Source organism: Takifugu flavidus, chromosome 1, assembly GCF_003711565.1.
Source record: "Takifugu flavidus isolate HTHZ2018 chromosome 1, ASM371156v2, whole genome shotgun sequence".
NCBI lineage: Eukaryota > Metazoa > Chordata > Actinopteri > Tetraodontiformes > Tetraodontidae > Takifugu > Takifugu flavidus.
In genome coordinates this window covers 3,843,798-3,870,562 of record NC_079520.1, presented here as the reverse complement: position 1 = coordinate 3,870,562, position 26,765 = coordinate 3,843,798, and the positions used below count along the sequence as shown (strand labels likewise).

At 44.0% G+C, this 26,765-nt stretch overlaps 1 protein-coding gene across 2 annotated transcripts; it reads right to left on the bottom strand.

The window, feature by feature from the left end:
* Nucleotides 1-9,185: 9,185 nt before the first annotated feature.
* Nucleotides 9,186-26,551, bottom strand: calcrla (calcitonin receptor-like a). Of its 2 annotated transcripts, none has more exons than XM_057034617.1 (13): nt 26,369-26,551; nt 16,256-16,364; nt 15,367-15,523; nt 15,159-15,269; nt 14,894-15,006; nt 14,559-14,650; nt 14,331-14,457; nt 13,973-14,126; nt 13,784-13,844; nt 13,331-13,397; nt 12,588-12,806; nt 11,721-11,762; nt 9,186-11,252 (listed from the first exon to the last, which is right to left on the bottom strand). In XM_057034617.1, exons 2-13 carry the CDS (start codon nt 16,328-16,330, stop codon nt 11,031-11,033), a joined length of 1,440 nt encoding a protein of 479 aa, XP_056890597.1. In that variant the 5' UTR covers nt 16,331-16,364; nt 26,369-26,551; the 3' UTR covers nt 9,186-11,030. The 2 variants fall into 2 exon arrangements, with proteins under 2 accessions (XP_056890597.1, XP_056890605.1); XM_057034625.1 differs by having other exon boundaries at nt 15,367-15,520; nt 26,369-26,547.
* Between the last annotated feature and the right edge of the window lie 214 nt (nt 26,552-26,765).

Genomic DNA, 26,765 nt, shown 5'->3' with positions numbered 1-26,765 from the left:
GTATTATTGATGAGTGTTGCTCATTAACCACTCAGTTGGCTCTTGTTTTACACTTTGAGACGATGGCTATATCTTTATTGATCTGTCGCAATGATGCTGCATTCGGTAGCCGAGGAATTAACCGTGGCGCCACAGAGCTCCACAGGGTTTGTCTTCCTGTATGCTCCCAATGATCCAATGATCGATGACACGATCAAGTTATTTACCAAAGGAAGTCTACAAGACAAACGTCACCATCCCTGCAAGATTGTGTTTCTTACAGGAAAAGCAACAGCGCGCGTTACCGGCCCAGAAACAAGTCGGACGATTCTGTGGCACGTCTCCTAAAGCCATCTGGAAAAACCTTCACCAAAACGGGACCTTTCCCCTGTCGCGGGTGCGTATCTGTGCGAGCACGTGAGTCACTGTCACAGTGAAGTCTCTGCAGGACCTTTCTTTCCACGCACAGCTCGCAGCTCTTTCCCTCCCAACCCCAAAGGCCTCAGAGGAAGAGCAATGACAAAGGTTCAGGCAACAGATGGGAAGAGGTCACCGGTCCTCCTGTTAATAGCACTGCGCTGACCCTTTCGGGTGGTGATTGGCTGCCAAGGTATTGTTGCTGCATTGTTATCTATCTGCACGTGTCCTCACATACTTATTACATATGACTCTAAATGCATATGTAATATATTCCATTATGTCTATTATATTATGCAGCAGCACTTTAAACAATTAGTAGAAAATGCTCTTTTTCTGCAGGAATAAGATATAAAATACTTTACATTTTCCCAATTTGCCTTGTCCTCAACAAAGACAATGTGTCTATTTTTGTCTGAACTGTAAATATGCACCATAGTTGTTTTATGCTCTTTATTTTGTTATTCTCTGGGACTCCACATCTGGTCTACATTTAAAAGTGCTCAGTTTGTAAGATCTGTTTCCCGGGGAGACCGAAAGATGGAAATCTGTTTTTACAGTAAAGTGGTTTGGAATTAAGACACATTACATGTATGAGACTGACAGCACTTTATCTATTTTGCTTGTCTGAAAGTTAGTTTATTTTTACTGTATGAATATTTGTTTTGGAGCCAGCGGCAGAGATTAGACATGGATGGTACATTTGTGCTTGATTAGGATGTGCTTTAGAAATGAAGATCATATAAACATCGGTCCACGTCCTCTGAGGCAGATCTCAGGCTCAGGCAACCTGTCAAAGAAGCTTTTACATCTCAAAATGTTTTATTTTATTACGAGACAAAAAAAGAAAAAACGACCTCAGAGTCGATAGAGAAAAGATGAAAAGAATCCGATTTTCAGAGCAGCTCGGCCATTTTACACAGCCTGCAGAAGGTTGGCACCGTGACCACTTCCTTCCTCCTTTGACCCCTTCCCTTTCTTCTGTCTCCTTACCGTCACTGCTTTCACTGCACATTTACAAGGCCACTGGCTTCACTTACCGTCCTAGAGGAAAACATGTTGAATGTCAGCCTGCCGCGCGGTTCTTTTGACTTTGGCTCGTCGGAGACAAGCTTGGGCATCTGCTCTGCCTTTACAATGAAGTAGCCTTCATTTAAATAAAGAAGAAGCTCCTTTTAACCACTCTGTGGGTTACATACATCATGATGCTGTACCTCACTGCTCTACTGCATGATTTGGATGAACAAGAAGGTCTGTGTTGTGACCCCGCTGGAGGTCACATGAAGCATTTCCTTTCATAGAATCCACTTTGAGAAAGTGAAAAAAGAAAGACCCTAAACAAAACAACAAAACTCAGCCTTTCTCAGTCCTTCTAAGTATAGCGGCCGTCTGTGTTTATGTTTTGCTCCTGCTTCCCTCCATCTGATCTTCTATTCTGGGACTTCCAGATTGTTTCCATTGACATTCGTGTTTTGAGGGAGAGTGGATGCACCTGTTGGTGTCCCCGATGTATGTCAGGAAGTGGCTTTTGTACAAGACTGCTGATAGTAACCGTGGAGAAGTGCCACACTCACAAAAGGAGAGAAGGTGATTTCCTTCAGGTTACATCCTCAAACTCTGGCGTGCTCATCGTCCGAGGACAGAGTGCTGAGAGAGAGGCTGACATTATAGAGCAATTAGAGCTAGACCTTTAAGAATTATTGTTTCATTTAACACATTCCCCAAAACACATTAACAGCTGCACTAAATAGAGTACAGACATCGGGGGGCATCCTCAGCTCCGGGTCAAAGGTCACAGAGAGTCCAACTCAGACAATATGATTCACTGCAAACACTGTACATAAGCATAAATTCAGTGCCCATATGTAGGTACCTTATGCTCTATAGCTACCATTTGAACCCACAAAACACTTGTAGAAATACAGTTTAAAAGTAAAAATAAATAAAAAATAAATAAAGGGGGGGGATAAAATTGGCTGACAAAGACAGTAGGTCAGCCGGTCCCAGCTGGCCTGTGTGTTACGTAATACCTGTCACATAAAGTCTTGTAAAATAGGGTTTGGGGATTTTTTTTTCCCCCTGGAAAAGCTGAGCACAGCAAAACTTTTCTCCTTTGGATTTCACCAGATAAGATATATTCTAGGATGAGCTGAGTTACCGTCGCAGTTTGTTTCTGTGAGGATTATTTTATCAATATTATTTCTTTCATGGGTGGGATTTGGGTTCTCCAAATGTCCGTGACAGCAGTACAAAGACAACGCTTCTCCATTACACATAACAGAGGCTCCAGTTTTTTGCAGCGCCGTTCACGATCACGCCTATCAGTATCAAGTGGAAACTAGCCTTCATTAGTTTCCATTCCCAGTGCCAAAAAAAGCAGGCTTCCATAACATAAGTTCATGGGATCCGAGAGGAAGTCAATGTACTATGAAACGGAAGAAGTGGGCTTTGTCCCTTACACTCCAGGTCCAAATCAAGGGCACAGAGACGTTTTTTCACCGCATCCAGGAAGTTTCCAGAGGCCATTTGCAGTGCAGGCTCACCGCTAGGGCCGTTAATTCCATTTAACACCACCACACACTCCCTTTTCCGTTGGATGGCTGCTGTGAGTTTGTTTAAGAGGACAGGCTGTTTCGCTTTGTCTGGCTTCATGTGACACTCCACAGCCACTTGATGTGCACTTTGGGTTGCAGCTAATCTCCAGGAGAGCTGCAGCAGAGCCCGAGGGTGTGTTTGAATGGAAGAATATTTGGTTTCAGTGCTGCATGTGAGATGGAATCTGGGTGGACTAGATAAAAGTAATGATGAACAATATGCTGTGTGACAATACGCTTCAGTTGATTTTTAAAGAGATTTTCTCATTAGTTTCTTCTTCTAATTTGTTCTGATGTGGTGAAGAGCCTTTATTTTTAAATTTCTTTTGCGGGGGGCTTTTAGTGTCAGCATTGGTCCATCTTCTATGTTCATGATTTACGGAACAGCTTCACCCCCATTATCACGCTAAGGTTTTTCATTTGAGGTCACTTTATGGCCTCAGATGCATTTTTAAAGATAAAAGTACAAACCACTGCTTTCCACCTTGTCCTCATCACCAAACAGGAGGTCAGTGGGAGCATCTCCTATACAGACGACCCTCGAACAGATGGTTCAATCACGCCAGCCAATTACCTGGTGAACAGGCGGGGGAATTTGCAGATAAGCTGCAAACAGATGCCCATATGTTGCATAAAATGCACACTGGTGAGTTAGTGAGCAGCTCCAGCAGGCAGCGAAGGGATTACGTAACAATTAGCACTTGTTAGCACTCCTGTCTGTTTTTGTGCTGCGGTCACTTCACAATGCAGACTGAATAATGGACGCCCACCAATGCCAACCAAAGATCTATGGTGATGTTTTGTGCGTGAGCATCAAGTGGGGGTGGCTGACAACCCTTCACGATCTGTGTATGAAGGGGGGAGGTTCTTGAAATTGTGGATGGGGTGCAGGCCTTTATTTTTACAGCGACTCTATTTTCCATGAGTTGACAGTCACTTTAGGTGAGCTCACAGGTCGCGTTAGTCATTGTTGTGATGAGTCATTGGTGCTGCAGCGCTGGAACAAACTGAAGAACACTGCAGAACAGCTGCGGTTTATCTCCTGCAGACACCAGAACTATTTTTATATCATTTATATATAAATCTCTAGCACTTTTTGGACTTATCGGTGGATTATATAATCGTGTTTTTATAGAAACAGCCTTCTAAAGCTCGTTCATAAAAATAACGGAACATTGTTGGCACAGCTAATAGTAACAGTAGCGCCGCTAAAGTCAAAGACTTCTACCATAAAATTGCTTTTTTTTTGCTTCTATAGAAACGCACCCACAATAATTCAACATAATTTATTGACTTCAATAACGAGCGAAAGCCAAAAGGAGGAGAGGGTTCCTAAACAACCACTGCCTGTTGACTGGAAGTTCTTATCAAAGGATGTTCAGGAAATGAAGCATTACTAGTTTGTTTGGGGACTCAAACAGAAAAAAAGGCCCAGTCATTATAAACCAGCTCAGGGCTCGAGCGAGATGCAAAAGTTTCCCTGTGTGAAAGATATTGGGATCGCATTTCTATACTCCAATTGGTGAAAAAACGTGTGTGATTAAAGAGGCTTTTGACCCTGGAAGCTTCCATTTTGTCGTGGGTGGTGTTGGTGAAGGATAGGGTGTTTAATAGATTCTGGCTCCTGTGCTGCGACAACTGGGTGCAAAGCAAGGCTGAAAGAACAACAAGCAAGAAAGGTAAACTACTTAATGCTAGTGGTTTCCCACATTTGCAGCGAAACACTTAGCGCTTGTTTATTTTGTTAACGGTAGGCAACCTGGGTTTGGTCATTTCCTTTCTTAAGAGTTGAGCCTGTTGTCCCATTAGCGATGTCCTGAGTCTCTAGATCCACAAACAAATCACTCTTTTCCCTTTCTGCTAATTCTCCTGCATTCCAAGATGGCTGACTTGAGTAACCTTTGTTCAGTCTAAGAAACGGCTGAATTCCAGACATTTAAATCAGAAATGCAGCCTAAGCAACTGAAAATGAAACGCTAAATATCAAACTGTACATTATGGGGTCCGTGTTTCTCATCTGCTGTTTGCATCTGATAGTTCATACTGGGACACAGTGTTGCTCCCAGTCTGACCCTGCCCTGAGACTCCTTTAGCTGTGGAGATGGTGCCAGGGAGTTCTGTGTCACAACTGTGACAAACAGTTTTCTGGGTGTCAGGCAATCACAAACTCCTCAGTCAATGTGGAGATTCAAGGGGCTTCTACACCTCCATCACTTGTAAGGCTCAACTGGAATTCTTCCTCTGGTAACTATTAATATACACAATTTCATGGCAGCTAAATCCCAACTAGCTTGTCTCACCCGGATCAAGTGGTGGAACTGACAACACGTTTGTGGGTCAACCGAGGTTTTCATCAGCAGAACGCCGCCGGGTGTGGAGCGAAGAACATCGCGCAGAGCTGAGACCTTAATGCCGATGCTGCTGGTGCCAAAGTTAAAGCGTTCTCTTTTGGGTTCCAGGTGACAGATTTAGCGAGAATTTGAGCTCTCTGGTGTCAAGTCCAAGGACACGGGGATGTTCGACCATTAAAAGCACAATGTCCCAGACACAAATAAACAGCATGCACCACCGCACAACTAAATATGCTTCTGGCAATAATTAAAAGGCAAAAACAACACATGTGCTACACGTTTTGCACATGTTAGAATGCATTAATGTGACTTCCTGCACACAAAGCTTTGATTATACTGGAGCAAAAAGCCCCTTTCACAGTTTATCTTTGGATGCTCACTTTCTGCTGTGTATGTGCCACTATTAGGATACACCTGTCATCACAGTGTCAGCTGCGGCCAAACAGCCCTCTGGCCAGTGTGCATTAGCTCCTTCCTGGAAGCTCTTCAGGCTGGATATAGATATAGAACACAACACACTTTTACAGAGTGAGCAATAAAGGTGTCAGTTGCTGACAGAAATACTTTTTGTTTTGTGTTAAACTGGTCTCAAACAGGACAAACGTGCTGAATTGAACTCATCTACGAACAGAGTTTCCTTTATTTGTTTTATGCTAGCATCTCTCCAACCGGGTAACATATTGCTGTACTGCATGAATGACGACATGGACCGTTTATTGCAGTTTTATAACTGCAATGTTTAATTGCAACAAGTTTATAGTTATATATAAGAAGAAAGGGTGGGATGGATCAGATTAGATATGTGTTTGAATCTACTGGATTTGTTTTCCCAGAGGAATACAACAGTTGGCATGTCTAAGTCTATTTCCAGTTCGATTTTTCACTCCTGCAGCCCAATCAGTGCTTCCAACAGCGAGGCTTAAGTTAACGATGAGAAACTAATTCAAAATATTTTTCCATTTTCGGTTTCATCAGCCAGCCCTCAATATTTGATCTCCCATTGTAGTTACTTGTAGTCGTCTCAGTTAAAGTCTTGTCTAAACAGAAAACATCATTCTGTGCACCACATCCTGGAAACCGAAGCCCCAAGGGTGTTTCCCAAGGAATGGCAAAGACTGGTAAAGCCCTCACTGCCCCCCCACCTCACCACCACCACACACACACACACACACACACACACACACACACACACACACACACACACACATCTGAGGGATATAGCAGCACCTGTCCAGGCAGTGATTCCGGGGAGGCCCCTGTTAGGAAGCCGTGAGCTATAAAGAGACGTTTGAGAGGGCTTTCAGATGGCTCTGAAGAGGAAGGGGCCAGACAGGGTCAGATGCAATTTCCTGAATGTGTAATTTTGCTCAAATAAGAAGACAAGATTTAAAAACAGTAACATTACTGGAAGACGTGATTCACAAGGCCACTACAAGAAGATCTGAACAATAGAACCACCACAGTGGAGCCATGCTTGCGCACGCTAGTGCCAGATTGCTCAACAAGCTAACAATTGCTTCACCTCACCCTGTCCATCCTCTCTGCTTCGCCTGTCAGAAAACGATGCCTGAAGCATTTGTATTTTGCTTTTATTTAACAATCAGAAATCACTCTGAAATGGAGAGTATATTTCAAAAAGATTACCCTACAGAACCTACTGTTAAAATAACCGATGATGCTTTAAGCTCCACACAATCGTTGCCTGCCTTTGCAAATATGAACAAATCCAGTTCTTTTAAGATAAGCCACAGGAAACCTTTTCCACTCATTCATCTTGGAGCACACGATGAGCTGACTGACACACTTTTAACTTCTTGTTTGACGTAATTCACCAGCAATTTTCAAGATTTACCAAAGACAAACAGTCTCTGACATATACACATCAGCAGCTCCAAGTAAATGTTTTCCCAAAGCATGAGGCCTCCTCGTGTCCCGTTTCCTCCACCGTCATGGACGTGTCCTGGCTGGTGGTGATTAGATAGCGTCCCACAGATTGGTACCTTCTCATCCTGTGCAGCTTTTCAGGAACAAAGAAAAGTTGAGCTTTGTCACTAACACCAGCTTATTTCTCAAAAGGAAGCCATTTTACCTTAATAATGATGTGCTAACAGATGAGGTATTGTTCTTTTTCCTTATTTGGAATGGGATTCCCAGTCCTTTGTCCAGACACTGAGTTGAATTGTGACAGGCAAACTGGTGCAATTTGGTCCAACGCATCACTCTGGATTAAAAGATATAAATCAGAGACTGACAAATCTCCCATGAATTAAATCAGCTCTGCCTGAAGTGCACGTCTGCATCCACGTCACTGTGCATATGTTGAGTGGAGGTGTTGGATGTTGAAAACGTTTCCAACGAATTTGACTTAAATCCTGCGTTTGCTTTTTATACTGGATCATATAAATAAAGAAATTGGTTCTCTGGTGTTTTTGTTGGCCATGATAACATATAACGTGAATAAATTGCGTTCCACATGGCGAAAAAAACGACAGGTTGGGAAATGTTATGAGAGCCGTGAGGTGAAATAAAGGGTAAAGTTGTGGGCTGGCCGCATATCGGAGCAAAGTACTGCAGGGGATCTGGTATTCCGACAGCAGAATGCACCATTTTATCCACTTCAACTTTAAAAGCCAGCTAATAAAGTTGTGGAATTAGTCCAGTCTAAAGTAGTTCATCACTATGCGATCCATCAAAGAGAACGACGAAAGAAACAGTACGGATCTTCATGTAGTGTACAAATGTATCGCCACCTTTGAGGCTAAGTGCGCGTGACAGTGCCCTACAGCACACGCTGCACAGTTACTGAGCAACCATGAAGAACTTTACAGATCCAGGTCACGGAAGGCCATCACCAGCGGTTAATCTGCCCTCCACCTGTGGTTTAGTGCTCTTTCAGAAAAGCCTCAGATGTTTTCATCTCGTGTCACTTGAAGACTGTGCTGCTGCAGCAGGACTTGGGGAAAAAAACCTCCACGAGTCGGCTGGGTGGAGGTAATGAAGCATCGGGAAAGTGCCGTTCCAGCAAGTTATAATTGGAGAAAATGAGATGCAGAGGGGCGCTGGAGGAGCGCGCATGTTTGTACCCACGTGCTTTTCTGTGATGGTGAACTCTTGAACCCGCCTGAAAGGGGCCGGTGAGCACATTGTTGTGGAAATGAAACATCTAGTAGGCGGTTTGCTGCCCTAGATCGTTGCTCCGGGCCAGATACTGTTGTAAACCTTTTATGATTGTGCACACATGCCAAAGCAACTATTTCAGAATGGAGCATGTCCGTAGCGTAGAGCCGGAAATGACGGAAACCGCTGACAATCGCAGGGAGATACCTGCAGTACCCGGATATTCCTTGTTACTCTGAGCCACAGGTTTAACAGCGCTATTCTATTCTTGTCAAATTAACCCGGAGCTCAATAAGCATCACTATCAGTAAACAGATTATAATATAATAACAATAGCAATGAATATTGCTTTGCTTGCTGGAAATGCTACATAAGCTAATCAGAGGACTACTTATTGAATTACTCTGAGGTTATAGTTTCCATTGATTTGCAAACAAACAATAAAAAAACAAGATGGGTCCTCTATCAACCCCCACCACCACCACCACCACCCTATTTCCTTCTCCTCCTTAACTATCAAGAGTCCCCCCTTCCCGTATGACTCCAGTCCAACACAAGGTTTCTTCTCCTCCTATTACATGGGAGTTTTTCCTGCCTTGTCTGGGAGTCAGGCTCTGGGTTTCTTTAAAGCTTCTAAAGACAATCCTGTACGTGACAGGCGCGCTGTACATAAGTCTTAATTATACTGCAATTACAGCAGATAAATGCTTTGTGCATGGGCGGTTGCTATGGTGAGACAATATTTATTAAAAGTACCACAGGTGACAACTGATGCTGTGCTGCAATGTATTCCTTTTCAACACAATAACACAACATCGTCTGATTCAGTGAATGAATGAAAATAGAGACATTGTATTGAAATATATCTATATATATGTCTATATATCTATATCTGTATAGATACAGATATAGATATATCTATACTCTGTACAAATAAATGATTTTCTTTCCCACGTCCAAAAAAAATAAAATACAGCCAGTTACATTCAAACACATTATGGAGTCAGTCTGTCAAGACTACCAAAGTTGAGCATATAGAATTAACCAACAAACAAAAACAAACTTTACAGGCATTTTAAGTATTTTTCACAATATCATTTACAAAGAGATGGGAAACAGATGAAATGGGACGCACAATAGGATTTCTAACAACTGTGACTGAACTTAAATTAAGTTGCATTTTAAGGTTAAATGCTTTCTGGTTGTACGTGAGTCACCATCACGGCGTTGTAGATCACAGCCTCGTTTGACTCACAAGATCGTCGGGAGGCAAACGCAAATTAGCAGGACGTGGACAACTAGCGCAGCAGGAACCCTTTTTCCGTCCATGTTGACACAGCCGGCAACAGCGACTCAGCCGACGGGGGCCAGAAACCGCAGCTGACGGTGACGCAAGCTGGCTGTGAGCTCCAGCTTAGCAACCGCACCACTTTTCATGTCTCCAAGGAGAACAAATAGGTCACTCTGCGTTTAACTCTTGATAAGGGTCTGCTTTACAGGAAAAACAATATTTACATCAGTTAACTATGATGTCTTGCGTTCCCAGAATTATGGAGAATGTTCTCCGAAAGGGAAGCTGAGATTATCAGCGCTGATTCCTGACCAGTGATTCCGAATGAGGGTGTGTTCAGACCGAGAAAGTCAAGAAACTATGACATAAAATAAAATTGTGGTTGAATTTAATTGACAGATGTGCTGTCACTGTAGTGGCTATTTACAAGCGAGCTGGAAAAATTGCAGAATACATGAATTTGCAGGACAAGTGCGTCCTTCCTTCCTGTCACCAATCCAATCTTCAGTGCTGACTGGATACATTTCTGAATCAAAATTTGTCCTGTTCCCAGACAAGTGCTGGTTCCAGGCTGAAAACTTCCCAACACCTGATTGAATCTGTCTGGGAATGTGACGCAAACGAGTTTGGAGGATTTCAAACTGCGTAGTTACATTCAGATGCGACGAGTATGTACAGGATATGCGGTTAAGGTAAGGACCGTGTTGGTAAGGACCATATAAACACATTTCCCTTGATAAACCCTTTAAAACTCACACCTCGCAGGTGAGAATATGATTCTGCGGAGCTTACATCAACTACACATTCAGAAGTACACACACAGACAACACTGTTAAGATGCTTTGTTTTTGACTTTTTAAAAAATACTGAGTGGTATTTAAGTGGTAACTGACTAACATAGAATATGCTATGTTAAACATCTGAGTTTGTACTGAGTATAAAAAAAAGCAACAGATGAGACAGGCAATGATATGCTGGTTTGGCACCAAAAACGTCAAGGAATTTACAAGCTGTTTGTGTGCAATTGACTCCAATAAAAAAGGCCATCGGGTCGTTTGAAGACAACTTTGTCAGACAGAATACTTGCAACAATATCGCGAGTATCAGTGTGCATCTTTGGACGGGGTCCAGAATAGAACTGTGTCGAGGAAACTTTTAAAAAAAAGTCCGATTGTGCTCACATGTATAGTGATACCGTGTGACCGACATACAGTAAAAATCTTCACTCAAGAGACCAACACGATGCAGTTTATACAGGGCCGGGGTGTGGGGGGGGTGCTGTCAGGCGAAGGGGCTGTCTGACTTTAACATGGAGGTGTCGGTGTCGTGGAAGCCCTTGCCGTTCATGTGTTCTGAGTGGCCGTCAATGCTGTAGCAGCCCTGCACCTCCGTGATGGAGGACGCCGTGTAGGAGGCCGAGCGCATGGCGTCCGAGTGGTTTCCCACGCTGCTGCCGAACTGGATATTGTGCTGATTCCAGTGCCTCCTCAGAACCGCCTGGACCTGAGCGAACACAATTGAACTGTCAATATCACTTACAGTTGTCACTTTTGAGTTTATGGTATACAATTCCGGGTTATCACCTTTAGTTTACTCATTTGTTAAATAAAATCACAGTCATCTGAAGGTTTGAAGGTTTAGCTGTGAAATACTGCTATACTTTAAGGCTTTGTCACAGTAAAACTAGGATGCGGATATAGAAATGACAGGATATAGAAATAGAATAGAAATGACAGGATACAGAAATGACAGGACACGGCTGTTTGTTAGCTGTAAATAAGCTTTAATTCCTAGTAAACCCTGGAGGAATGAGCAATTTGAGTCATTGCCTGAGTTTACCGTCCTCGCTTGGAGGGTCAGAGGGCTGAGGAAATTGCTGAGACTCTCCCTCATCACAAAGAGGAAGCGTGCACAAGTACGTGCCTGCGTGTCTGCGTGAATTGCTAATTGCAGAGAAAAGGCGAGTCTTACTTCTCCATTGAAGAAGCAGAAGATGGTGGCCACCAGCAGACCCTGTGGAGGAAACACACAAACAAAGAGGAACCGTAAACAACCGCAAATCCAACAACTGGCGCGCTCACACCCTTTTAGTGTGGGACCAGAACTCAGGGCTCCGCACACCACCTGAGAGATCGGAATGTTACCTATGTGAATCGTGAAGGTAACTAATGAGGGTAAACTGCAGTGTGTGTGTGTGTGTGTGTGTGTGTGTGTGTGTGTGTGTGTGTGTGTGTGTGTGTGTGTGTGATGAGTTATTGTAAACACAGTTAACAGCTACATCCTGGTGGGGAACTGAGCTTCCTTGGCTGAGTATCTTTAACCCATGCTTCATATCTGCAGGCTTTCTCTTAAAGGTGGAGCAGAAACAGCTTTTTGGCAGTTGACACTACACACACCACTTTCCCAGTCGGTCATGTGACCTCCTGGTGTAAACTCTGTGCTTCGAGCAGTCGCCGCGACATAACATCCTAACAGTCTTCGTGGGCTTTTAACGACGCCAGGTCGAACGTGTTTTGGTGCGCGCAGTCGTTTCCGTGCCTGTTGCTCAACACCGAGTGTGCTGGGACAGCTCCAGATGATCAGATAACACCTTGCAAAACATGGAACTGATTTCAGGCCATTTCAGCTCAGATAATGCATGCCTTCCTTCCTGCTTCCTTTCAAACTCAGTATAAACAAAGCCAGCGGCTCAAAGGAATGTTGTCGACCAAGTTGCGAAGATTAGTCAATAAGAGGGGATTCATTGATGAGACCTCCTGAAGATTGTTAATGCCTCATGTATAAAAAGATACCAGAATATCCGAGACGAGTCAGCAAAAACAAGCAGAATGATCTCACCTGGTAATGCATGAATATGTGCATGATGTAGTCATATATTTCAGAGGAGACCTGTCCGTCTGGCTTGTAGGGAAAGAGAACGAACTGAATTCCCAGGAGAGGCACCAGGATGAGGGTGGCTCGCACGGCTTTCATGTACAGGCTGGATTCTGCTTGATGAGTCACTTTCAGCTTGGTGATGAGCACCCGCACGATGTTGAGCAGGAAAAACAAATTGACCTAGGGGACGTCAATAAATTAGCATAATCTGTACAAACATTCTCTCCGGAAATCTGTAAATCGGCTGCTGAACATAAATGTAGTCCCCAAATGTATGTTCTAATGATGTGCTAAAAGTATTTTTCTTAGGAATTTAATACACAAACAGTCCTTTGGAGACAACAAAAGGACTCCAGCATGAATTAACCAGTGCCAATACCATTTTAGAAGCCTGAAACACAAACAAGTCATTGCAAAAGGGTTTCTGTTGGACACTTTGTGCTGCCAGAGAGTCAGTTTTCACTAACACATGTCAGCTCTCCCCAATGGTGAATTCCGAGAATACGCCATACACTCGGGGTTCAGTGGGTGTCTCCTCTGAGAGGCAGATGCAACGTTTTCACTACATAAACCCAATTACGCGTGTTAAGATTCAGCATCCTGCCCTCAGCCCCCCCCCCCGCACGGAAGGAGGCAAATGTCTGCACAGCAGCCGTCGACAGAAAACGCTGAGCCGATCAATTCAGACAACATTAAATCCTCACCAAAAGAGCGGCGCAGATGGGACCGTGGATGATGTAGAGCAGGGATGTTTTGGAACTGATCCAGCAGCTGGAGAGGAGACAGCGGAGGAGTGATTGCACAACATCATCAATAAAGGATGAGCAGGTTCGTAGATCAATGGCTTTTCTGACGCATTCATTAATTGTGAGGAGTATTGATCAATAACGGTCACATTTTTAGGTTAAACACGCAGGAGCAGTTGGGTTGTTTGTGTTAGCAGTTGTGATGTGATGAACTTTAATTGTTCTAAAAACTTGTGCATCAGTAAGATTCTCTACAGGTTTCTGCACTATTCAACCGGTGAGTCCACACATTAGGGTACTAGATATTATATGTATAGGGTGTCAAGAGGTTTAGTTCTAAGCTCTAACATATCTGTTATATTGTGTAAAATAAAGTTACGGTACATCAAAGCAATACGCTAAAACACCTACTTGTCATTGTAATAGTAACTGCGAGCGACAGCGTGAATGGAGGCTGGAATTAGCGGGAAACCTGCAAGCAAACAGCAAAAACACCATTTCACTTCCATCTCTCAACCCTGGCAGTTAGATGGAGCTCATCTCCACCTCGTTTCTGATTTAATAGGACCGCGCTGCATTTGTCCTGCACTTTTGACTCACCCCAGCCCAGCAGGTAGTACCACGTGAGGTGCTGCTTCTCAGCAAACACGGCCACCACGATGAGCGTGTGCAGATAGATCCCCTCACACAGCATCCAGAAGTAGTTGCAGCCAAAGAGGTAAAGATGAATGAACATCGACACTTTACAGCTCGTCTTGGGAGAAAGGACAAGACGGAATTACGTGATTAGGGATCGGATCTCCACGGGAATTAGCCATCAACGGCCGGTCGCCGCATGTTAGGGTTAATAATCTCACCATTTACACACTTTTAACTGAAGCTGCACACATAACTGCCTTAATCCTGCACTTTTTCTACATTTTAAACAGATTTTGGTGCATTGTTGCCAGAAACTCACCGGGTTTCTTTGCACCATCTCCTGGTTTTTTGCCACGGCCGTCAGCCAAATGATGGTGATGACAGAGTTCAGAACAAAGGAAAAGAAGAGGTTTTTGTGCAGAGTGATCCTCTGGCAGCTCAAACTCCTAAAGGAAGGGAAAGACATCGCGATAACGAGAGCGTCTCGTTTGGCGCCGGGCCTAATTGCCTGCTCTGAAGCATGTGAAGATCGAGCTGGTTAACTCACTTGAAGTGGAAAAATATTCCAAGGGAGATGAAGAGGGAGGTGAGTGACAGCCCGTGTCCGATTAGAGCCAAATAAAAGAGATTCATGGCGGTCTGCAGGGAAAACAAGATTACTCACTCTGGAGGTGACTAATCATCTTCGAGATAATTAATACATAAATACCATATTTATATTAAAATTATGTTGGATTTAAAGATAATCAAATGATAATAAAAGTTTTTTCTTGGCTGTCACGTGTTTATTCCCTGTTAATTGAAAATTAGATTGCTTCCACTAATTATGAGCTAATATGCACATAAATGAGACACTCCGTGCGTGGTTAGTGTAATTCTTACCACTCGGCCTTCATGGGTGCGTTCATTGCAGCGGGTGTAGTTGGTCCATGTCCGGTTGCTCTCTGGATGCTGGAACCAGTACCCACCATCAGTGCAGACCTTTGTAACCATCTCTGTGGGCAAAAGCACAAACATGAAAGCTGGAGACCGGATCTAATCGATTACAAAAGATTGATGGCCAATTAAAATAAACTACTGGAGTTGAAGACACAACAAACATCTGCTGGTTTTTTCTTTTTTTTTCCAAAAGCACCATAGATCAAACCTGAGGGGTCAAAGTCCTGGAAGTAGTCTGGACAGTGCTGCTCCGAGATGACGCCGGCCTTGGTGTCATCCCAACACAACCAGCCGTCCCAGGTACGATTACACATGGGCTCTGGGTGGCAGGAGATTAAAATCAAAACCCATCACGCTGTCCACAATTAGCACATTTGTTGTTTTTCATACTAAAAGATGAAAACTGAACAAGCTACCTCCCCTGCTGTCCCTATTGTCCTTCATTATTTTTTGATAGCACTCAAACTGCGCTGTAACGATCTTGTTCCTGGTGATGCCGAGGTCGTGGTACACATTGTTTGGATGCTGCTGCTGTGTCTCGTTGACTTCCAGGCTTCCTTTCACAAACATCTGCTGAGAACCAGGAGGAAAAAAAAACAACAATACTTTAGACTTGTCAAGAATTGTGATCTTTTCTCTGTGACATTATTTTTTACAAAGTTCCTCCCCTGAGTGAAACCAGAAAAAGACAATCTGGTTTGTGTGTGGCCGCCTGTCTGATTTCAGACGCAGGTGTTATTTAGCTGTTAAAGCCTCAGATAGTGAGGTCGAGTTTTTAATTCCACTCTGGTTTCGGGCATATGTGAAGTCTGGATGACGCACATACTTTAATTCTATCTGATCATCATGAACTATTTAGCAGGCGGCTACATAATTCATACCCACGACACATTTAGCATTCAATCCTTGCAGGAAGGCAGAGCCTATCGGTCTTTATTAATAGATCAAACTCTGTTAAACTGCTGTGCTGGTGCTTGGCAGCTTCCAGTCCATTTCAAATTAAATCAAGGTGATCCTCCAGCAATGAAGCCCTGATCACAACCGACTCATTCTCCGCCTGTCCCAACTTCGTACTTAGATTTCATAGCGTGTAGCCAATTTACGGGCTAATGCAATCAATAATGTGCTTGATCAGCAAGTAAAAACATGACAGGATTAGATTTTTCCTTCCCACTCCTGATCATGCAGGGTCCAGAAGATGCAGTAATTCATTCCTCCTGTTGAAAGCAACGTCTGATTTTTGAGACAATGCTGATTTTTCATTCTTTTCTCTTTTTTTTTTTGCTTTCGTGCAGCTGGTTTTACCTTTGAAAGATTACACAGCAGTATGAGGGCGACCATCCAGCTCCGCCCGGCGCTGCTCATCTTCCTTTTGGCCATGTCGCAACTGCTTCTTGATTTACCAGCTGCCGATCTGGAATGACAGAGCGAACGCTTGAGTCCTGTCATCAAAGCGTAATAAAGCCCGTCTACAAGCAGCCTTGATACAACTCTGATGTGCGTTTTCCTCTGAAGCGCTGCCTGTCGTTGACCGTGATAGTGCCGTTGTGCTTGGTTAAACTCCGAGTTGATTCAAAGAAATTTGATTTGTGAGAGTCAAGAATAAAGCAAACACCCCACACCCTTTATGTGCAGATTCAACAGCAGCAAAAGGACAGAATCGTGCAACTGGATGCTCAGACTAAATCAATCAAGTTTAAAAAAGACATCTTGCGTCATCAAGGATCTAAACTAACCATATGTCATCATAATGCTGCATATTAAATAAATACACATAATCACAAGACTCATACAGTTTTAACACTGAGAGAATTGATGCTAAATCTAAATTTAATGTGTGTTTTTGCCTCAGGGTCCGAAGACAGCAGTGCCGAGTGGGAGCGTGATCTTTAGAGGAAACCTCGTTGTTCACTGACTGTTGCGCTTCTCTGACACCCTGGATCTCATGCTGTCACCAGGGCGTGTTACAGATTGTAAATTCCACTAATGTGGCAGATTATTGGAGGGTGCGGTGTGCACTTCATCGGGAGATGTTGGTATCGCATCAAAGCAGATTCCCCCAACGTGGTTCGCAGCCAAACTGCAGGCCACTGTGATTTCATTTGACTGCTGCAGCATAGCAGATGAGGCAACATTTACATATCCCGCGGCTTGGACAAATCGGCTTTGCAAAACCGGCGTCTGCACTGCGATGTTCCTGGAGCGTCTGATCAGGCCTGAAGCTACGTAAGCACACCTGCTCCATTTCTTTTCCCGCAACTCTGAAAAGTCTCAACACTGGCATGGTTACACATTTAACCCCCTTCATAATGAAAACACTACTGTGGTTGTTTTTACAGCTACAATGCTCCATCAGCCATCTGAAATTCATAATAAGAGTCCCAGATATGACTGAAAACAAGTGATTCGTTTAAAAAATGCCCCTCAAACTGGTTTAATTCTCAATTTATTGTTTGTTATTTCTGTCTTAGCCACAGGAAGTGCACTCTGACAGCCTACAAGGTGACCATAAAGGAGTGCTTAGCATTGTTAGCATATCTGCCAGATACAAGTCACACAGAGTGAAGATATGTGCCGAGGATTACTGCTCTGAATCTCAGCGCTGCACGTGAATGAATCCCTAACTGAGCCCTAAATCACACAAGAGAGTGTTAGTCTAAAAGTTGATCGGCATCTCCAAAGTTACCCAGGATGTGCTGGGAATTGTAATAAATTAACAGATATTTGAAACACGTGAGCCAGAAAAATGGCTCGTTCCGAGACCACCCACTTTGGATCACTGAAGGGTGAAAACGTCCGTCGAGGTTTGTATAATTTCATATTTCAACCGTCCCTCGTGTTTGAAAGTTGTGTTTTACCCACTGGGACCTGGATCAGAACTTCCTTTGTCAGTCGGATAGTTGTGTGAGGTGCTTTTGGCTCAAGTTATCAAGTCTTCTATGCTTGAAGATTGAATGCAGTGTGTGAGAGGGGCAGAATTACTGGGTACCTGAAGCAGAAACGCCACTACGTTTGACACAAAATGTGCTGTCGGTGAGACAGAGGCAGCCTTGACTCAGCATCCTCTGATCTGATTATGGGTGGTTTGGATTCAATTTGTTCTTTTCCTTGAAGGCAGTTTACTTTAAAAATAACATCTTAACAGCCTCAACAGGCCGATTGTGGAGCAAATGAATTGCAGGCTACTTCAAAGACATTTGGTACATTTTGCAATCGTTTATTTCACTTTCTCAAGAATAAGGAGCTGACATGTTTGGAAACTTGGAAATGTCCTTGAACAGCTTTGCACAACTAGTTACTGAGCAGTAATTACATTTTTAATGGCACAAATAATGCAAATACGCCATCTTGCCAGCCCCATTTCCACGGACTCAGAGTTTCTATGGCCTTATCGCCGGCGAGCCTGGCCCGGTGCCGCCCATGCCTGCACCGAATTAAAACCTCCATTACACTTGGGAGAGGAGGTAAAGAGGAGGGGCCGGCTGAAAGTGGGGCTGTGTGACGTTACGATGATGTGCAAATCAGAAACAGCCACGGGAAGCTCTCACTCCTGCATCATGCATGCAAACACGTGTGTGTGTGTGTGTGTGTGTGTGTGTGTGTGTGTGTTGTGTGTGTGTGTGTGTGTGTGTGTGTGTGTGTGAGCACATGGGCAGCAGCTTTGGCCAATCCCTTTGCTTTTTTTTGTCTTGGCAAACTCATCATGTCATTCATAAAAGAAAGAAAACGTCTTGTCTGATTCTGAAACTCCGCTACAGAGGACTTGCTGCTTCCTCCATGTGGAGGATCCCTTCTTGCTTTGCTACTTTCCATCCCACTGGGGAAACGGTTTGCATAATGTCATGGATCTTTGACTAAAAGAAAATGAACTCAATGCACACCGAGCCAGACGCTGCTGGTTACCTCCACCAAGGGAGGAGCTTACAGGACAGCTGGCGTTTGTTTGTTAGTAAAATAACTCAAACAATTTTCAGGAACTGTTGATAAGGAACAGATGATTACAGTTTGGTGATGTTCTGGATTCTGGAGGAGGGAATTTGAGCTTCATGATCAAAGCCAAGGAGCTTTGATTATAAAGCAACCTACGATGTTATATAACCTTGTATTAATTCTGCCTATATAGGGTGTAATATGGGTAATATATTGGTATATTGGTAATATGGGTATGAGTAATTAGCTGCTTAGCAGCTATTTAGAACTATCATTAATAGATCATTAAAATATTTTCAGTTAAAGCTTTAATAGATATCACTGGAAAATAAATTATGATACATTTCAACAAGCTGGATGTGATACGTAAGAAAAGTAGCTGTTAATTATTAAAGAGATTCAACCTTTTTGCCTTCCCTGAGTCCGATATTTAAATGTGTGCTGTGGCAAAGAAACGGGGCCGGGTCTGTTCCAGCAGCCACGTCTGAGTCGATACATGAATGAAGATAGTAACTCAGATCAGAATCGATCCCCTCACGATGCAGAACTGTGTGTGGCTTTGTGTTAACCCTCGAATTAACTCACTACATAAGAGTTTAATGGCGGTTTACAGTCAGCTGGGGCCAGCATCATGGCTTCCATCTTCTGACCCGCTGGCCTATCTGCAGCCCCTGTTGTCATCCTGCTGTAAACATCCTGACCGCACAGGAAATTTGGCGCCAATGGTGGCATTCACATGTCCATTAGGCTGGCCGGAGCTTTAACGCCATTACTGTCCTCTAACACAGGATACGGGCTCTTAAACAGAGCGACTGATCCACACTTGCAGCAGCACTAACAAGCAGAATGTGAACAATGAGTTTGTTCTGTTCTGTGTCATCATTTTTACCATCAGTCACTCACTCACCAAAGCCTTGAATAAACGCTGTTGTAGTTTGCATATGTGAGGTAGCTTGTGTGGTCTTTCACCCTTAATTATACTGCCAAAAGGGCGTTTCTCCATCACTATGATGCCGCAGGCTTTGTTACATCTGATAACATATTCATAATGTCTTCTCACAAAATTTCTAGAGAGTGATTATTCTCCCCCATCAGCACCTGCCGCAGGTTTCAGTCCACCCCCCGAAACATGAACTTTTAGATGGCATCTTGGGTGCCAGCTGGTTATTTGTCTCCTTGATTGCTGATAAGAACAAGAACTTGGTGTCCTCACAACCCAGAAAGCAGTTTTTAAGTTCATTATTTGCAAACAGGATGTGCTACACCCCTCATCATATGAATTTGCCTTGAACTTCCAACTAAATAGTGACTGAAAGTGCCATTTAACCTTTACCGGGCAGCGGTTGGACAGCACGCACGAACAGTCCAGCTTTTCCCACCAGTCGCCATCACGGGGTGTTTACTCATCTGAGAACTGCTCAGTTTCATACACGCTGCACATACATCAGCGATCAAGGGTCAGTGTCCTACATTCGTGTTACCCTGACAACACTTCAGGTGTTAACACAATCACGATTCTCAAGATTCAGTTTGTTCCTTTTAATTGTTTTCAATCAATGATGTCATCAAGAATAAAGAGGTCATCAAGAATAAATTTTGGTTCTAATAAGGGAGCGTAAACATCGAAGAAACTAGTTTCTACTGGTTTCCAGCTGCCCAAAGGGAACAGAAATCTAAGAAAGAGGAAATTCTCAGAGAAAAAAAAGCACTTTCTGGAAGACATATGGAGCAGGAGGTGCTCTCAGGAATGAGAGCTTCCTCGCTAAAACAACAAGACCATATATAGCCAGCGAGACATTTCCTCCGGTCCGGCTATAGGTTTAGAAAACATCTCCCCTGCCACCCAAGGAAAATGCTCAAATTTAGATTGAAATATCACACAGATTCATCTCACCAAGCATGAGAACATACTGAGGCAAGTCTCCAAGTTGCCAAGGGCACCACCAGATGTGAGGAGAAAACAAAAGCAATCCCACACAGATGTGAGGGAGGAGACGTGGTTGCTGCATAAACAGCCCTCTGTAGCTCCTAATGCTGCCACTTCGGCTGATGCACGCCATATTCTTTACAGTGACGGCGCCGACTGAGACGCAGATGCCGACCTGTACAAGTCGTCACTTTCACGCCCTTTTTGCCAGCATGCTAACATCCAGAGTTAGCACCTGGATGTACTTAACGGTCTTACATGGAGAAAAGGTTGTATTCTAATTCAGTTTATGGGAAATGTAAAGGGAGGCTCACAGAGAGAGGAAATTATGTTTCCAGGTTTCAGACGGTGGTCATTCAAGCCCCCGAGGCTGTACGGCTCTGAGGGGCCCGGGATCCCTGGGACTCATGAATATTGAAACATCCTGCCATACACCATTTTCATCCACTGCCAACTTCCAGGTCAAACACAGAACACACGGTGCTCTTTTTATAGCTAATAGTGCACGTGTGGGGGATGGAGAGGTGGGTGGACATGCAATGCATCAGATGATTCTTTCATAAATTGGAATACATGGACACTTGTTAAAAAATCTCTTAAATTGTATCGATGCCATCGGTGAGTGCTGGATTAGTGCCTGGAAGCCGCTTGCATCTCCTAACCAGTAAATAGAGTAAATATTATCTATTATATTTCTGAAATATTAAAAACCAAGTGAGAGATTAGACATTACTATGACAGTGTTTAACCAATTCTAGAAGAACTACTAAAATGAGTGAATTACAAGATAACAATGAAGCCATATTCTCAGGACACACCAGTTTAATATTCTTTTATATAGTCTTTTCAGCATTATTTCAACCTCAGACGGGACAAAAGGGCAAATTGTCAAACACCTTGTGGCTCAATCAAAAGAAAATATGGATGCAAAGGAAATTCTGGTTCTCTTGAGTTGTGTTAAAGGTTACAAAAAGGTGTTACTATAGAAAAGGACCCTATTCCCGATGCCTCTGGTAGACGTAAAGGAAAAACAAGCATAAATAGCTTCCATGAAAATACACGGCTTAAAAATAACCCAGCTCCCTGCGCGCACTGCACCTGCCCAGCTGCTGGTTATTCTCCTTGGTGTTAATGTAAATGTTTTGATGCTGCAATACGGCTGCTAGGCTCAGCTTTAAATAGCCCAATAACCTGTTGAGTATGTGCTCGCTGGTTAACCTGAGGCATACAGTACAGTCTGTTGGGAAAGTGTGGCTAATTACACCGATTCTTTCCACTACACGGAACCTCATTTTCACAGGTCACTCAGTTTTATCTGTTGAGTGAATGAAGGGCCGATGGCTTCATGAGGCTTTTTGTTCCTGTCTGTGGAACGAACCCTTCCCAACTAGGCTGTTGTTTTTGTGTGCTTGATAGCTGTTAAATCGGCCCCATCGATTGCTGACAACAGGTTTTAAATGACTGTTTACAGTTGTTTCACAGGTTATGTGGGATCAGAGAAGGAGCTTCCACAGATGCTTTGCTTTAATTGTACGGTGCGTTTGCAGGTCTGGATTTTAACCTGGAAAGACGCCCTCTGGGATGTTTCTACATGATAAGCAGCACTTGCTCATCCTGTCCGTTTTCACTGTTATTCTATCCATCCCCAATCCCCGTGTTGCACTTGCAGTTCGCATCAAGCACAAAACTAATTAAAGAATAATTATTGGATCGCACAGCTTCTTTTTAAAACTGTGGGTTTTGAACAACTGATTGCTGAATAAAACTGTGACTTTAAGTGCCTGGCGGGTGTGACAAGTGTCATATATCTCAGCTTCTGAGGTGCACGGAAACATGATGGATATGCGACTCAAAAGCACACGGCCAAGGCTTCGAGCTGCAAGAATCTTTGTGATTGGGCGGAAAAATGAAGAGCTGCAGCCATCTCTGAAATAAATACCAGAAATGTTTGTTCAGAATCACAGTATGACCACATAGACGGTGAAGGAATGAGTAGATGTTGACGGCAGCAAAAATGACCCCCGGGGTCGTGGTTATTAGCTGGCAGGGAAGATCGTGCTCGCTGTGGGGGCCCCGACTTGACCCCGAGATGTTCTTCATGTCATTACGAAGAGTTTCAGGTTTCTCTGTGTGTGTTTGGATCCTGTGACCAAACATGCAGCAGCTGACTGAGGAAGCTGCACAGAGTGACTTTATAAAACAATAAATTCATTAATCATCACATGAACCAGAGGTTTCAGCTGGTTTAGATGTCCATCCATATTAATAGTGAGAGCTTTGTAGAGGACATTGATCTAAAAGGCACTTATAAAATGTTCTGAGACTCATATAAAGAGCATGATAAATAAAGAACACGATAAATGAACATAATTAAATGCAACATTACTGAGAGTTTTTAAAGATACTTTTTACTTTTTCACACTTGAGTAGGTTAGATAATTGGAGATCCAACCAAACTATCTGCTTCAGACATTTTGCTTGAGGCATTATATCATTTATGGGGAGAGAAGTAGAAAATACGAGTAAGCAGGGTTGTGGATAATGATGGAATAGACTCGTCAGATAAAAGGATTTGGAGTTGTTTGGTCTCCACCCTTGCTATCCCATCCTCCACGTCCCTGATGAGTGATGGGCCTGGACCTTGTGGCTGGTCTGGTCCCACTGGGGTACTCATGGCGTACGTTAACCCTTTATTGTGATTATTAGATCCCTCCATCAACTGCGTGTTTTTGCCTGAAGAGACTGAAGTAGGGATTCAACTGCACCCCCAACATGGTTCCTGCACTCATGAGAGCTCTCAAGTCCTTCACCCATAGATAAAGCAGTGGCTGACTGGAGCGTTTACTGGTAAACATCTAAATATAACTAACCAACCTCCTTGTCCGGCAGTTACCAGTAGATTTAGCTTCTCTGACGCTGACGGATCCCAGGTTTCCAGATCGAGCGGTGTAGAAAACTCCCACACATACTGCAATAAAATCAAACATCCTGCAAATAACAAAGATCATAACGAGGACAAACACCAGCAAACACAAATACGCCGACATAAACCGACAGGGGACCAGTATCATTGGTTTGGATGATTTACTGGCCAGCGGTTCGCTTGGTTCAGGATTTGATTTCATCAAATATGCAATCAATGCCCACCCACAAAAAAGATCAAATACATACATTGAAAAGCATCTAAAAGGTGATTTCCCCCCCTTCAAAATGATTCAACTTATAACGCATGGCTAAATGCTACGGCTGATTTCAATTTAGAAGCCAAGTGAGTGAAGCACGGGCCGCGGTGCTTTCTCTATAGCAGCGGCCCCTCCTACACCGTTCATCGGGAAGCCTGCGTCAGTGACTACATTGCTGATAAATGTTTGCTTAGCTCACAAAAATATGAAACACCCTTAGAAACCAAACAGGCTTTTCCTCCATAAGCAACACAGACAGCGATGCTACACCCAGACGCTGCTTGTAAAGACGCTGGCCCGCGGCAGGTCTCGCCTGCGTGCCCAAATTAAACCGCAGAGGAAGAGGAATGACCCTCCATAATGCATGAGTGGAAAAAGTCCCCTCAAAGGGTCTGACATCCCTGAAACTGAATCCATGACCTGAGGGGAGCACTCTGACACCGGTGCACGTGTGCATAACTGTAATATGATAACTTCAGCCTGGATTGGGGGAGCAACAAACAGGAGAAAACAGACAATATACTGGTGCTGGTTTGAGCCAAACACGGTGTGGGTTGAAGTTCAAATAGATAAAAAAAAAAAAACTCTCAGCAAGGATATAAAATTGGAGTTCCTGGCCAGTAATAAATACAGCCTGCACTCGCGGCGTCTGCAGGCGACAAGAGGTGAATCAATGAGGAGAAGGTTGTGCAAAGTCTCTGTGCCTCGATGATTTATGAGAGAAGACGCGTAATGAGCAGCTCCCTTACCCTGTGACTCTGAAACCTCGTGCACTCGCCTGCGTTTGATGTGGCGGAGCTCATGGGAGTTTTAGACACAAGTGATCACTGAAAAATTGCTACCACGGAACCTTTAATAGACCCCTGGAATTGAAGGAACTCGACTGCTGGATTCACCCTCAGCGTGCATCCAGCAGCGGGACTGAGATTAAACTGGCACAACCTCCACATTTGAACCGATGAACGGCCGCGCAGTAATCGCAGCAGTGTCGCCGTGGCCTTTGTCTCACTGATATTTAATAACCCCTTCCTGGATGCAGCTTAGGTGGTTGTATGACATTTCCCATTGCGGTTTGTGTATTTGTGGGAGATGTCAAAGGAAATGGGCCTACTGAGACCAAGCTGAGGCCGCTGCCAACTGGCAGGGGTGATGTGTTCACGGTCCAAAAAATCCCGAGGCTGTAAGCCGACGGGCATGGACAGTGAGGGAAATTCATTTTAAAAAAACAGCTTTAGTCAAAATGTTTCATAACGTTCTAAACAGATGATGGCCATAAATGAGGTGGTACAGCCACACACACCCTCCCTCAAGAACTTATTTGTCAGGATCACGACAAGTATCTGTGATTTGTCTCACCGGAACACTGATGTAACCACTCAAATAACTGCAAAGACCTTATTTTTGTTACATGACAGCTCTCGTGTATGAGGCAGCTTTATTTTCTGCTTCATTACATTATTTAATCACTTCAAGGATCCAGCCACCGAATGACTGCAGCCCTGCCTTCTGATGATTCCATATTATCAGTTCTATGCATTAAAAACATGTCTCGCATTGCACGTCTTTTTTTTTATTTTTAAATCTGTTGACAGAAAATCGCCAAATTTGGCAAACAGTGATGCGCCGACGCCCGCATCACCAACATCATGCCTCCCTCCAATCCAGCCCACAAACTTCCAGCACTTCCAAATCTGCCGCTTACGTAACCATGCGGATGATTTAGCGAACAGTGACCACCGCTTCGATCAAAGCCCCGGCGCTAAAACGGGCTTCGGGCGCAACGCTGGACGCGCCAGCTCCGACCCTCCGACTTCACCTAAACAAGAAATAACCACACGTGCAACAGCTCACTAGTCCACCACAATCGCATCCATCAAGCATCTGGCAACGTTGGCGCATCACGTTGTAGTTTTATGCCATTTGAATCAGTTTTACGCACGAGAGTATTTAATCTACAGATGAGTAAACTGCCACGCCGCCCGACACACACGTCTCAAATAGTCCCAAACGACAAAATATGAAGCTTTGTAAAAGGTTCCTATATGAAAGATTAGTGCATTCATATTTATAGAGGTTGATTGGATCGTGACGCGCTGAGGTGGCGTAATGCGTCCAAACCCACCAACTACAGCATGAATCTCCCCCGTTGGACTCCGATCTGAGCAGGAGATTACAATTCTGAATGGGTGCAGCGGTGGTCGCGGTGTGCATTAAGAGTGTATGTAACAATGCACATGGCTACTGTGAGCCATGCAGACACCGTTGGCATGACCCCGATATGCACACAGCACCGATCAAAATACGTCTGCAACTTCAAACCAGTCGACAAAACTCAAAAGGCAAACGGGAAGCACAAACGCATCCTCCAACACTTCTTACCGGCAGAAAACATCCAAACACAGCGCGGAGGATCGAGTTGGACGCCGAGGCAGCCTGTCTTCCCCTCAGAGGACCGTCCACAGCGGATCTCCGGTTCTCAATGAGCGCGACCGGAGCGCCTGTCAGCTAGACGCTCGGAAGGCGGCCCACTACTTCCTGTTACATCATCAGACTGTTGCCTCCAGCTGACGACCCAGTGCTGGAAGCTCTGCTGCTAAAACTCCCACATTCCAGTACAGATTGGTGTTTTTTAGGCGCTTATTTTATGTGTTCGATCGGTGTTGGTGCAGCTCCCACCAGTCTGAGCGGAACCTGGGAGCTCCTGCTCAACGGGATCCCGGCTGGAATAACCCAAATAATTACAAGCACGGAACGAATTTGAATCACAGAAATCATT

What these genes read in the sequence shown, in the direction of transcription:
- calcrla (XM_057034617.1), bottom strand. Translation starts at nt 16,330, where the DNA reads ATGGCCAAAAGGAAGATGAGCAGCGCCGGGCGGAGCTGGATGGTCGCC. An exon ending in TGCTGTGTAATCTTTCAAAG is followed by an intron (nt 15,524 to 16,255) that starts GTAAAACCAGCT and finishes CCTGGTTCTCAG; the next exon opens with CAGATGTTTGTGAAAGGAAG. An exon ending in AGTTACTATTACAATGACAA is followed by an intron (nt 13,398 to 13,783) that starts GTAGGTGTTTTA and finishes TCTCCTCTCCAG; the next exon opens with CTGCTGGATCAGTTCCAAAA.